We start from the raw sequence: 15,153 nt of genomic DNA on the forward strand, positions 1-15,153 counted from the left end.
TGAATTAATCTTTTAAAACAATTGATAATTCAGTTACATTTAGATGGCCTCAAAACTGACATCCTCTACTTGCCTAAAACATAAACCTGGTTGGACCTGAAAAGTTTAGAAGGGACAGAGGGACTCTTATCTGTTATCTCCAGTAGTGCATTACCACCCTTAACAAAGTAGACCACTCATAGAAATAGGATATCTGCTTTTTAAATACATCTAGTTAGTAAATCTTGTTTCCAGTCTAAGTTTTTTTTTCCTTTATCTTCTGCTACAATAATAAACATTTTGAATGGTTTCTGTTACATTTGCATCAAGTCCTGAATTAGCAGAATGTAGCAGACAGATGGACATGCTAAAGGAACCAGTGAAGGGGGGCACTTATCCAAAAGAGATGGAAAAGAAAGAACATCCTCAACAGGAACAAGATGTAAATGCTGAGAGGGAGCCATTTAATAGCAAGACTGAGGAGGAAAAGTTTAGAGAAGAGTTGAACCAGCTGAGTAAACACTTTCTCCATTCTCCCAGTTCTGGAGATAGTTCAGATGACAGTAGCCAAGAGGTATGTTGCATTACTAGTGAGAAAAAACATAATTTTGTAAATAAATGTTGCTACTCAATTTCCTGTATTCAGCTATGGATATAAGTTATTTTGACATCATCACTATCACCAAGAATTTATTGAGTAAGGCCTGTATACATGGTTTGAATCAAGCCATTTGGCATGACTATGACAAAGGATAAGAAAGAATGTTCAATTACAGAAAAAATTTCTTTATTCTTTTCCAAAATTAAACTTTTTGGATTTGTTCTACTAACATCTTATGTCTATTAATATGCTTCCATAATTTACAGGATATTTCCTATAATTTCATTTATTTATTGATAATTATATAATGAAATCCTGTCTCCCAAACTAGGATATAAGAGAGTTCCTTGGGGTCCAGCACCATGAATTATCCCCTTAATTCAATGCTTTGCACCAACAAGTCATTCAATAAATGTTTATTTATTGAGTGATATTGGCATATAATTACAATTGTTTGATATGATGTTACTCTCTAAAGATCTGATAGAGGATTGTATTTAGCAAATTGCCTCAGAGTGCTTTCTTTAGTGAACAATTGAATCTTAGAATTGGAAGGCTATCTAGTCACACTCCTGATAGAAGCATGACTCTTGTCTACCACATCTCTAGCAAGTGATCATCTGACCATTTTTTATCTGAAACTCTCCAGGGACCAGGAAACACATTACTCTGGTGTATTTGAAAGGGCACTGGATTGTTGAATCAAAAGATCTGGGTTCGAATCCTGGTTGTATTATTGGATAAGTTACTTTCTGCCTCTTTTCTCATCTGTAAAATGCTGGAAATGTAAAATGAGTAATGTGCTTTATAAATCTTTATCATGCTATATAAATATCAGTTGTCATCATTATTACCTTCCAGCACAGCCCTTTCCATTTCTGATTTTTCCTGAGAGCTTCTATCATTAGGAAATGTTTCCTTCTGTTGAGCAGAAAATGAAGAAAAATGTCTGCTGAAAGCTTGGCATGAGACCCTTAACTAAGCCAAATTATCCTCAAAGCATTTATAGATGAAATTGGGAGGAGGCCAGTAAGCCTACAAAAAATGCAAATGATCCTATCAGAATTTCTAGTACAAATTATTTTAATGATTGATAACAGTAGAACCACCACATTTGTACCCCAATCTTTATTTTTTCTTTTTTTTTTTAGGTTTTTTGCAAGGTAAATGGGGTTAAGTGGCTTGCCCAAGGCCACACAGCTAGGTAATTATTAAGTGTCTGAAACTGGATTTGAACCCAGGTACTCCTGACTCCAGGGCTGGTGCTTTATCCACTGTGCCACCTAGCCACCCCTATTGTACCTCAATCTTTCAGTCACTAATCAGCAACATGGGAGAGTAAAAATGACTCTAGAAAAGTTGAAAATGGGAAGAGCATTCGGACCAGACGGGAACTCTCAAGGAGAAAGAAATATGAAGTTGGAGGAGGCACTCTAAAAAACACTAAGGGATTGATTTTCTGTATATCTGAAAAAGAGAAAGGGACCAAACGGAGAAAAATTATGGAAAGTATAATTGCTTATGATGATAATTACTGAAACAATGGACATGTATATAGAACTTTTCATTTGCAAGATACTTTATGCACTTACTCTATGAAGTAAGTACTATTGTTATTATCGCCATATGGATAACCTGAGACTCTGAGAGCTTAAGGAAAGGAAACTAAAGCTCCTATGATGTATCAGACACTGTGCTTTATGTATATTGTATACAGATATATTTGTATACTATATATATATACATATATATATTACATATGTATACCAAACACTTTACATATATTATCTCATTGGGTTAGTGACTTTTCCATGGCTACTAAGGTAGAGTCAGAAACTTTCTATCTCTAGCATCTTAAACAGTGGCTGACTCATTAGTATATACTCAATATGTGGTTGCTGATTTAAATTGAGTCAGGATCTACATCCAGATATCCTAAAAAGAGGTCCAGGGTTCATTCTTCTGCTTTATTTATGTATTTTTAAAATGTTTCATTGGTTCTCTATGCTCCTTTTTTGGGTGCCACAATTACTATCCTCCCTCTACCCGCTAAGTCTCATCCTCAAAATAAAAGGTATTCCCTTTAAGCTATAAATGGAGACAAGCAAAGCATGCAAATGTATTTCTCATTTTGCACTTCTAGTCCATCATCCCTCTGCTAAAAGTGGGGAAGCATCCCGCCCTAATCAAAGAACTCATCATTTTTGAAAATTAAACCTTGTTCTAGAAATTCTGATCATTCTCCCTGATGTCCTTCTAGATGATTATACTTGCCTCACCTTCTGAAGTTCCTACCTTGATCTGGCAGAAGTGTTGAATATGATCCCTGTGCCCTCTAGTCCTTTGATTTAATTCTGAGAACTTTAAAATTCTTAGGGATTCTTTCCAGATTCCTTCTAATGATATCAATTGTTCCCATATACATTGTCATAGGGGGTGATGGACATCGTATCTGTTAAATCTTTGAAAGCTCACTGTCACATCCTGGATGTGATGTGCCCCCTGAGCACAGCTCGTCTTCTGACTGGTCATGTCACATTGATCTATATATGCTTTCATGCCTCTCAGCAGAGAGTCACCTACTATCCATATGTGTCTCTTCTTCCCAGGGCCAAGAATAGATGTCCTTAATTATGATGACATCCATGGATCTGTATCATTTCATGGAGCAGGAGGAACTCTTTTAATTCATTGATAGGAATGAATGCAACATATATTTATTAATGTGTTAGGTATTAGAAAAGGCAAAGTCCCTACCCTTGAAGACCTTATAGTACAGTAGGAATATGAGACATATGCAAATAACTGATAGAATGCTTAGTGTAAATCCAAGAAGGATAAAATGTTGGGATCTTAAGCTTTATTTAAAGCCCTGACTGGTTGAATCAAGAAAGGTCTCATGGAAACAGTGCTACAACTTAAAGAAAAAGAAAGATAGCAACAGACAGGGTTTAGAAGGGGATCATAGAAGGAATGGGAGTGTGACTTACACAAGTAAAATAATCCTTGTGTGACCTCTACCATAGACTTAGAGTAAGGAAAGCACTTTGCAAAATGCATACTCTGATGCACATGTGAGTCATTTGGCCACAGGGATAAGCTTTTCAACCAAAGTGCTTCAAAGACATACTGAATTATGGAAGGGTGGCAATCTACTTTGGAGAAGCAAACATTCATATCAACAAAATTGCAGATCCCCAAAGTATTAAAGAATCCATTTCATTGAAATTATTTTATTTAAGAAATTCAGATTGCATTTGATATACTTTTACACTGTTTTATAACTGAAACTCATTCTTCTGTTGATTAATTCTTGATATTTGTTTGGATAGTGTGTTTATATATTTATTCTCAATTATGAGTGGTTTTCATTTTTGTTGTTTGCTTTAAATAAAGCTTATATTGATTTTGTTTATTTAGAAGTTAAACCTATTCAATTTTGCCAAATTTATTGCCCTTTTCAATTTCATCCATCACTTGGATCTTTCCCTTTCTCTTGATACATACTGCTTACACCCCCTGGTTCTCCCCACAATCTCCTATAGCCAATAATAATTGTCCCACTTCCTGCAACACTTCCCCTGTCCAAAATGTATTTTACACAACTACCAAAATTATCTTCCTAGAGCCTAGATCTGACTACATTACTTCCTACTAGAGGATGAAATTCAAATTATTTAGGTTGGAATTTAAAACCCATCATGGTTCAGCTCCAACCTACCTTTTCCAGCCTTATTTTCCTATCCCTCTTTTTCATAACACTTTATATTCCAATCATCCTAGAACTCCACATGCCATCTCCTACCTCTTCATTTCTGCAGATGGTCTCTGATGCTTAAAATGCATACCTTCTTCATCTTTGTCTCTTATCCTTACCTTCCTGAAAGGTTCAGCTCCGCCATCAATTTATTTATGGAGCCTTCTCAGATTTCCTTAGCTGAAAATGTTCTCTTGCTATTCTAATATTCCATTTGAATTCTTCCTTCATCCACTAATCCCCCCCAATCTTATATTTAACAGACAAGGGAAAATGTTAGACATAAACTTTACATAAATTTTTATAAATGCATTTGACAAGGTATCTCAAATTGTTGTTGGGGAAGATGGAAAGATCAGCTTTAAGTGCTAATACTATGATCAGTTGGATTCAGAATGTATAGAATGGCAGAGTCAAAGAGTTATCAGTAGTTCTGGGTCAGTGAGGCAAGGGGTAGTTCTTCAACTATGGGGCCTAGGCATCTATGATTGACCATCTGTTCTTTTTTAACTAATAAATTGGATAAAGATATAAATCATATGCTTATTAAAGTTGCAGGTGACCTGAGGCTAAGAGGACTAAGCAATTCAATATATGACAGAATCAATATTCAAAAGGATCTTGGCTGGATCACTGGATTGAATATAAAAAGATGAGATTCAGTAAAAATAATTACAAAACCTTGTACTTGGTTACAAAGTAATCAACTTGACAGGTATAAGATGGCAGAGATTTGGATAAATAGCAGACATTATGAGAAAAGATCAGTCCTACAAACTTGGTCAGTGTGTGTCAGCAGTGGGACGCAGCAGTCAATAAAACTAAGACAATCTTGAGCTCTTAAGAAAGGCATAACTTCCCAGACATTGATAAATTGGAGGGTTTTCAGAGGAGAGTGTTTAGGATGGCAAGGAATCTTGAGTTCAGGACAGATGAGGACTGGTTGAAGGAACTGGGGGAACACAATAACTCTTTTAAAGTATTTGAAAGGATGGTGGTGCAGTGGATAGAGCACCAACCCTAGAGGTTAAACCTGAGATCAAATTCTGTCTCAGACACTTAATAATTACCTAGCTCTGTGACCTTGGTCAAGTCACTTAGCCCCATTGCCTTGCAAAATACCTCCTCCCCCACCATGATGAATTAGTTCTATTTGACTCCAGCATCAGGAGCAATGGGTAGAAGTTTCAAAGAGGCATATTTAGGCTTGATGTCAGGAACAATTATGTAACCTTTAGAGCTGTACCAAAGTGGAAGTGGTTGTCTTGAGAAAGGGTTCAAGTAGAGGCTGTGTGAGTACTTATCCAGAATTCTTTTATGAGGATTCCTCTAGCATGTTTTGGATTAGAGGGCTTCTGAGACACCTTCTATCTTTCAAATTCTGTAGTTGTGTGATTGTGTGACATATGTCCTTTAGAATGTAAGCCTCCTGAGGGTGGGGATTCATGTCATTCTCCAACATTGAGTGTCTTATGCATGGCCTTTTATAAATTGTGGTTGAATTGGAAGACTATATTAACTTTGTGTAGCTATTAATTAAATATATCAGCCTTAATATTGTTATTCTAGCTACATGGTAGAAAGCTCACTATTCTTAAGCTTTTATTCTGAGTCCTGGGTAAATTATTATGGTGATATTGTTTTAATATTTATGATGTGGGTACCCCATTTTCCCTTTTAGATTGTAAGCTCCATGAGAGCAGAGACCATGTCATAATTATCTTTGTTATCTACTTTAGGGCTTAGAACAAGGTTTTCCTACCAAGTCAATACCTAATCATTAGTTGGGGGGGGGGGGTGGAGCCAAGATGGTGACAAGAGAGGAACGTCTCTTAGGTGCTCTCTCATAAAACTTAAAATCTAAGACCTCTAACTAAATGTTTGAGAGACAGAACCCACAGAGGGATCCAGTGAGGCAGTTCTCCTACTCAAGGTAACCTGGAAAAGAGCAGAAAGTCTCTGCTCCCTGAGGTTGGAGGGGCGGCCTGCCAAAGGGGTGGACCACCAGAGCAAAAGAACTTCAGCTTCCCCAAGGCAGCCCTAGAGTGCTAGGAACCATGGCTCACAGCAGCGGGGGAGTCTCCTGAGCTATGCCCCGGGGAGCACCGGCCACAAATTGTGGGAACAGCGGGGGACCTCTGCCAGAGCGAGAACATGAAGCCCATCCGCCAGGGCACACAGCAAGCAGCAGCATGGCCAAGGCAGCCCAGATCCAGGAAACAGAAGCAGGTGGAACCAGTAAGCAGGAGCCCCCAGGGCATGAGGCCATTGAACCTAGGGAGGGGAGTGAAGAGAGACTGCAGAACTCTGTCCTCTGCTCCTGGAACAGGACTCTGGGGTTCTGACCACATTCAGATCCTGATCGCAGTCTTAGACCCCCCCCACCTCAGCCCTGTGGCAGAGGGGGGCACTTATGGTCATTCACAGACCAGGAGGGAGAACAGAGCCTCACACACTGAGATCCTTGTGGGAGTGTCCCAAAAGCTCAGGAAGTACCCTCAAAACAGGCTAAGGCTGGTATAATGAGCAAGCAGAGAAACAAGAGGAACACCATTGAGAAATATTTTGCCTGTGAGCCCAAGAAGGATCAAAACACTCAGTCTGAAGATGAGGAAGCACAAGCTCCTGCATCTAAAGACCAAGAAAAACAGAAATTGGGCTCAGGCTATGACAGAGCTCAAACAAGACTTTGAAAATCAAATGAAGGAGTTAGAAGAAAACTAGGAAAAGAAATGAGAGAGATGCAGGAAAAACATGAAAATGAAGTCAGCAGCTTAGTCAAGAAAATCCAAAAAAATGCTGAAGAAAATAGCATGCTAAAAACCAGCTTAGGTCAAATGGATAAAACAATTCAAAAAGTTATTGAGGAGAAGAATGCTTTAAAAAGCAGAATGGGCCAGATGGAAAAAGAGATAGAAAGCTCTCTGAGGAAAGCAAATCCTTCAGACAAAGAATAGAACTCAGGGAGATTGATGAATTTACGAGAAATCAGAACTCAATACTTTAAAACCAAAAGAATGAAAAATTAGAAGAAAATTTGAAACATCTCATTTAAAAAAACAACTAATACGGAAAACAGACTTAGGAAAGATAATTTAAAAATTATTGGAATACCTGAAAGTCATGATCAGGAAAACAGCCTTGACATCATTTTCAAAGAATTACTACAGGAAAATTGCCCTGATATCCTAGAAGCAGAGGGCAAAATAGAAATGGAGAGAATCCACAGAGTCCCCCAAAGAAAGATCCCAAAAATACAACCCCCAGGAATATTATAGCCAAGTTCCAGAACTCCCAAGTCAAAGAGAAAATATTACAAACAGCCAGAAGGACATAATTCAAATATTGTGGAGCTGCAATCAGAATGTCACAGGACTTAGCAGCAACTACATTAAAAGCTCGTAGGGCTTGGAATATAATATACTGGAAGGCAAAAGAGCTTAGAATGCAGCCAAGAATCAACTACCCAGCAAAACTGAACATCCTCTTCCAGGGAAAAAGATGGACTTTCAGTGAACCAGGGGAATTTCAAATGTTCCTGTTGGAATGGCCAGAGTTGAACAGAAGGTTTTATCTTCAAATACAGGACTCAGGTGAAGCATAGAGATTGGAAGAGAAGGGGAAAATATGAGGGACTTAATGAGGATGAACTGCATGTATTCCTGTATAGAAAAACAACACTGATAATACTCATATGAACCTTCTCAATTAACAGAGCAGGTAGAAGGAGCTTTTATAGATGAAGCACAGGAGAAAGCTGAATTTGAAGATAAAATATGGTGTAAAAACGGAGTCAATAGAAAAAAAGGGAAATGTATTGTGAGAAAGAAAAAGGAGAGGGGGAATAGGCCAAGATATTTCACATAATAAGATTTTTCTTTATTACAATGAGCTATTGCAATAATATGGAAAGGGGAAGGCAAGGGGGAATGAGGGAATCTTCACTCTCATCAGAGGTGGCTAGGAGAGGAAACAGCATTTATACTCAATGGGGTATAGACATCTGGAGTAAGAAGGAGAGAAGGGGGATGGGGAAGGGGATGATGTGAGTGATGGAGGAGAGGATGGACCATGGGGGGAGAGTGGTCAGATATAACACATTTTCCTTTTTACTTCTTGCAAGGGGCTGGGATTGGATGGCCTGTCTGGGACCATAGGGCCAGGTGGATGCTGGGCCTAAGGGGTGGTATGGGGGCTAAGGGCCTCTTGGCGACAGGGCCAGGGATCTGTCTGCTGCACCACTCAGCTACTCTACAGCAGAGTCGATGAAAGGAGAGAGGAAATACAGTACATGGTAGTGGAGAAGTACAAAAGGAGGGAGTTGCGATCAGCAATGGCAATGGTGGAAATATATGGAAGTAACTTTTGTGATGGACTTATAACGAATGTGATCCACCTGCGACAGAGTTGTTGGTGTTGGAATACAGACTGAAGCACATTTTTTATTATTATTATTTTGGGGAGGGTGCAGGGCAAATGGGGCTGGATGGCCTACCCGGGGCCACATAGCAGGGTAATCATTGGGTATCTGAGGCTGGATTCGGACCTGAGTGCTCGTGGCTCAAGGGCCAGTGCTCTGTCCGCCACCTAGCTACCCCTACTATTATTACTATTTTATTTTATTTTAGGTCTTTTTTTTTTCTTTTTTTTTTTTGGTTTACGCAGGGCAGTGGGGTTGGGGTGGCTTGCATGTCACACAGCTGGGTGATTGTTGGGTGTATGGGGCTTGATATGGGCTCAGGTGCTCCTGGCTCCAGGGCTGGTGCTCTGTCCACTGCACCACCTAGCCATAACTACAATTACTACTATTATTTTTTTATTTTAATTTTAATTTTTTCTCTCTCCTTTATCATTCAAGTGAGTATATTTTGGGGGCTATTTTGTTTATTCTTAAACAAGAATATTAATGCATAAAAATTGTACAAAATGAGAATAAATAGATATTAAATTAAAAAATTAATCATTGGTTGGTGAGTGAAAGTGTGGAACAGATGAGGTGTGAGATGGAAAACTGGGGCCCTTCTGTGGGCAAGGATATAACTGGAGATTAGATCAAATAGGGAGCTTTGTGGTGGGCCTTGAATGCTAGAATAAGGAGTGTGCTTTTTATTCTTTAGGCAATGGTGAGATACTGAATGTAGAGGAGCGATTTAAACCTGAGAATTAGGAAGAATATTATGACAACTACATGAAGGAAGGATTGGAGAGGGAAAAGACTGGAGAAAAGAGAAACCAATTATGCTCTTACAGTAGGCTAGGTTAGAGGCAAGGAAGACTTGAATTAGGATGGTGGAAGTAGGAGTCAGAGGGGCCAGATAGGTGATATTGCCACTGAGTCTGGTCTGACTCAGAAGGGACATTAAGCTCTCACCCCCATTATCACTTCATTAATTGAATACATCTTTCCTCCTTATCCTGTTCCAATTTGAATTCCCCCATTTGTTTGCAGTCTTTTCCCTTCTTTCTTATATTCTTGGAACACATTTTCATTCTGAACACTCATATCCTAATGATCTGAGAAGAGAGATACAAAGGCCATTTGAAGCAGAAGTGCCAACTGAACTGTCCCAGCCCTGTCCCCTTGTAAATATTTCCTTCTTGCTTTGTGAGCCCCCTTCATCACCAGAGAGGTCCATCTCTTTTTTTCTGTACTCACTGAGACCCCTTCTCATCTGCAGAACTGAAATAGATCAAAGGAAACATGGCATACGTAAGTCTAGAGTACCCATACCAGGTGCTCACATGGACTATTTGTGCCCAAAATTGGTATTCAAAAGCCTGGTTCAAACATGAGCTTTATTGCACAGCAAACACAAAAAAAATAAAAGTAACATTCACAAAATTCCAAAACAGACTGAAATCTTGTCATACAGGGCCAGGTCACTCACATCCCCATCAATAGATACGGTGAGAAATTCTGCACTATCACCTATGATATCAAGTCTCAAGTGGAAGTGTTTCTTAATCAGGACTAGAAATTGGGTTGGGGTCTGAGATGATAAATGGGGACTCCCAAGAGTGAGTAGCTGTACATGGTTACTATAGTTGGCCAGAAGCATTATCTCTTCAGAAGCTGAGGATGTTCACATGTTTGACACAGGATCAGAATGAGTCAGAGCAGTGGAGAAGAATAGGCTGTCCCTGGGGCAGCTAGGTGGCACAGTGTATAAAGCACCGGCCCTGGAGTCAGGAGTACCTGGGTTCAGATCCGGTCTCAGACACTTAATAATTACCTAGCTGTGTGACCTTGGGGCAAGCCACTTAACCCCATTTGCCTTAGAACCATAACACCAAACAATATAGTCCATAATCTCAATCATCACACATTCATCCCACAAATCCAGTCAGTTGCCATTTTTTTTTACCATCACAATATCCCTTGAATATGTCTCAGACCCCAACCCAATTTCTAGTCCTGATTAAGAAACGCAAATAGGTGATAGTGGTTGAGAATAATAAAGAAGTTCAAAAGAAAGGTGGTGAAAGATGAATTCTATCTTGAACATATTGATTTTGAGATGCTTATAATATTTCCAATGTGAAATGTCCAACAGGTAGTTGTTGATGTATGACTAGAGCTTAGGAGATATACAAGGATTAGTTTGAAAGACATCATAACGGTGGATAAAGTCATCAAGTGAATAGGTATAGACAGGAAAGAAAAAAGGCCAAATAATCAAACAATTAGAGATCATGACATAGATGTTGAGCCAGCAAAGAAGACTGAGAAGGGATGGTCAGACAGGTTGGATAAAAGAACAAGATCATGAAACCTAGAAATGAAAAAACAGGTAGGAGCAGTGGGTACTTAAGGTTGTTAAATGTTATAGAGGTCAAGAAGAATGAGATCTAAGACAAGACCATTCATTTGATTTGACAGCTCATTTTAGCTTTAGAGTTTTATTTGTATGATGAAAAATAGTTAAGTAAAACCAATGGATTTAGGGTTCACATCTGACACTGTATATAACATTCTGCAGCCATGGTCTTCTCTCCAGAGAAAGGAGAGAGGTATACTTCCTCATCATTGACAAAGTCTATATTGGTCATTAGTTACACAGCATTCTGTTTTGTTTAATTATGCATTTCTTCTGTGTTAATTGTAATGATTTTTATTCACAATTTCTCTGAATTCTTTGTCATTTGTTGTGATGCAGTAATATTCCTTGGTATTTATATACACTGCAATTTGTTTAGCTAACTCTTAGTTTTAGAAGCTCTCACTTTCTCATTTTTTTTTGCTACCACATAAAAGCCTTATTATGAATAGTCTGATATTATTTATTTCTGTCTCCTCATCTCCTTAGGGAATATGTCCAACAATTACATCTCTGGGTAAATGGGTTCGAATAATCTAGTGACTTTTTTGTGTAATTTCAAATTGTTTTTCAGAATTGTTGAACCAATTAACATCCCCACTATCAGTGTTAGAACAGTTTTTAAAAAGTTATGTCTAATTCATCATGGGAAATGCAAACATCATTTTCATTACATTTTGTATAGCTTTTTTAATTATAAGATAAGATTCATTGAATATAATGAGATTTTCCAGTTAAATTTTCCCTGTGATAAATCTCTGAGGTGTACATTGCATGTATTTTTACCTTATTTTGCAGATGAGGAAACTGAGACCCAGAGAGATGAAGGGACTTGCCCAGTACTGCCTAGCTAGTGACTTTCAGAATTGGGATCTGAAACCCATTATTCTTCAAATCTATTGCTCTTATGAGTAGAACACACACTGCATTTTTGTAAAATAAAAAGGCTTAGTCTTAAAACCTTGAGATTTGTTATATGTTAACTTAGTTGAATAAACATTTTTCTGAAATGAACTACAAACTTCCCTGTATTCTTTAGCAGAAATTATTGAACATAATTTAATTTGGAGTCATCATTTTGAGTATCAATTTTAATAGAGTAATACTTTTTTCCCCAGAAAAAGGGTTTTCTCTAGATGGGAAGGTCCTTCATATGTTTGTGCTTGTAGATGGCATTGTGCTGACTGGAATATTGCAGAACTGTCTAAATGAAATTCACAGTCATTCAAAAGAGTTTTACCTAATGGTGCACAAGAAAAAACCAAGTGGTTAAAAAAAACCTTTTGTATATAGACTCTGATATTCAATTTTATAGATAGCTCACAGAGCTGTTCTATCATTGCATGGATATTGAACAGTGGACTGGTCCCAGAATATTTTTATTATAAATACCTCTAGCAAAAACAATCAGATAAATAAAGCACAAAATATCAAGTTAACAACAAAGAATGCCTTTTTATTTTGTTCTTCCTAAAGTTCTGCCATTTTTCATAGGATCAGAGATTTGGATCTTGAAGGAAATTTAGAGACTGTCCTAACCCCATCAAGCCCCTTCATTTTGAAAATAGGGAAACGGAGGTAAACAGAAGTGAAGTGACATGCCCAAAGTCACAAGGTAGTAAATGGCAAAGGAAAGATTTTAAAATATGGTCTTTAATCCTTTTCATCTATATAGTATGGTTGGTATATATATATATATATATATATATATATATATATATATATCCTTTCTGCTTATTTTATTCTGCACCATCTCATCTAGGTGGTCTTATATTTATTGTATACTTCATATGTATCATTTTTATGGTACAATATTATATTTATACCCCACAGCCCTGTGGGCCCGAAGAGAACGGATTCTGAATTCATAGGGTCATGGATTCATACTGAGGTGAGGGTCCACCCCAAAGTAGAGACAAGTTTTCCTCCTTCTCTTGTTCTGTTCTTTCCCCAAGAAACAATAGGCATCATCATAAGTAGAGGCTTCTGAAAATGGGTGTAATAAGATCTCTCATACAAAAAGTATTTAGTGTGCATTATGGGTATCAGGTATAGGACAATTATTTATTTTCTCCACCAAAGAAACTGCATAAAATGTAAAAGAACTAAAAAATATGTATATGAATACAGAAAACACAAAATATCTCATATGGCATTACACAAGTGACATTTCCAAAAAGTGAAGACATTTAAATGGGATTAACTGCTTATCACTCATGAAGCCTGGGTTTGCCTCACTCACTAGGTCTAGATCTCCTGCCTCGCTAGATATGGCTTCCTTTAGTACTTCAAATAGATGTTGATCCTGATAGTGGTCATCTTTTCCTTCAAGAAAGATGCCATTACAGAAATCCTCTTCCTTCTGCTCAGTAAAAACACAAATCTGGAACTCTGGTGCTCAGGGAGAAAATATAGGTAGAAGACGGCAGCCTGGTCCTTAGATGCATCTTCAACTTCCATGTGCTTTTTTGGGGGTGGTGAAGGTGGTTCTTCCACAACACCTATCTCCCTAACATCTCCCAAACCATTTTCAATATTCCCTGCCCCCAGTTCCTGAGAACTGTGTCATTCCAACAAAGGGCTTGTCCAACTCCATGGGAGAGGCCCTAGCAGAGCAAATCAGAAGTTATGCTCACTCTTGCTACATCTTTGTTCAGCCTTTCTCCAATTGTTGTTTGTATAACAGCTGTCAATCATTTTGTTCTTATTATGGTGTTTTGAGGATCAAGTTCTAGAAGCAGAACTACTGAGTGGAGATGCATTGATCTTCAAAATTTTTATCAGTCTATGGTATTACCAAAGATATTTTAAGAGTCTCTTTTTCTCACCAACATTGTAGTTTATCTTTTTAAAAAGTTGAATTTGCCATTCTAGTACTTGTTTGATCATCTTTTCATGTAACTCTTCACAGTTTTTTTCCTTTGTAAATTATTTATGTCTTTTGGCCATTGCTGCATTGGGTAATATGCACTTACAGTCTTCTAGCTATGAATTATTTCCTTATACAGTCATTCTTAAAAATTTGTTTCTTCTTGCAAGGATTTGGAGTTTTACTGTAGAATTATTAGGGGTTTATGTATTTAAGATTTGTATTAGAACACTTTCAACACAATATAATGCCATCCTTATCTGTCTTTGTATTTCTAGTTTTAATAGAATATATATTTCAAGTTTTAAAAGGATATATGCAGAAAATGAAAACAGGGACAAGTAGCAGATAATGGCTAGAAGTGGGGCAAAATTTCAGGAGTAACAACACTTGTCTTGAGCTGAGGATGGTGAAAAAATGTGGTTTTTAAATTTATTCAGAGAAAGTAGAAGATCACTACCTGTGAGACATGCTGCATGATCTTGGGCAAATCACTAGACATCATTGCAACTCATTGTCTTCATCTGTTAAATATTGGTTATGGACTTCTGATATAGCTTCTGAGATACTATTTAACTCTAGACCTGTAATTATGTGATGAAAGAAAGAATTCAGTCACAACTTGGACTAGATAGGATAATGATATCTGATAGAAGAAAGACCACAGAGAGCTGTTCCATTCTTTCTTTTTTGACCCATTCTTTCTTCTTCTTCTTTTTTTTTTTTTGCAAGGCATGGTTAAGTAGCTTGCCCAAGGCCACACACCTAGGTAATTATTAAGTGTCTGAGGCCGGATTTGAACTCAGGTACTCCTGACTCCAGGGCTGGTGCTCTGTCCACTGCACCACCTAGCCACCCCTCCATTCTTTCTTCTTAAACTTCTTTTTTTCTCTGCTTCATCAAGATCTTCCAGGATAATCCCTCTATACTCTGCTCTAGTTAGATCATATCTACAGTATTGTGCCACAGATTAAGAAGGACCCTGATAAACTGGAATGTCCAAAGAAGGCAAACAATATGATGAAAGATCTCAATTCCATGCTATCTGAGGATCTATTCAAGGAATTGGAGCTGTTATAAGCCTGGACAAGAGAAGATTGGGCCAGAGGAGGAAGAGGGTAGTAGAGAG

General features: G+C 37.9%; 1 protein-coding gene across 12 annotated transcripts in view; it reads left to right on the forward strand.

Annotated features, from left to right (window-relative positions):
• LOC141508835 (peptidyl-prolyl cis-trans isomerase H) overlaps positions 1–15,153 on the forward strand; it is a 215,584-nt gene that overhangs the window by 74,937 nt on the left and 125,494 nt on the right. For 7 of the 12 annotated variants that reach the window (XR_012474522.1, XM_074217810.1, XM_074217798.1 and 4 more), the window contains one exon: positions 310–553. The exons of the other annotated variants lie outside the window; for them this stretch is intronic. Coding sequence is in view for 6 of the 7 variants with exons in the window: in XM_074217810.1 (XP_074073911.1) it covers positions 310–553 (244 nt within the window). In the remaining variant the exon portion in view is untranslated. The remainder of the gene's footprint in view (positions 1–309; positions 554–15,153) is intronic. 12 annotated transcript variants of the gene reach the window in all.

This window comes from Macrotis lagotis, chromosome 1 (assembly GCF_037893015.1).
Source record: "Macrotis lagotis isolate mMagLag1 chromosome 1, bilby.v1.9.chrom.fasta, whole genome shotgun sequence".
NCBI lineage: Eukaryota > Metazoa > Chordata > Mammalia > Peramelemorphia > Peramelidae > Macrotis > Macrotis lagotis.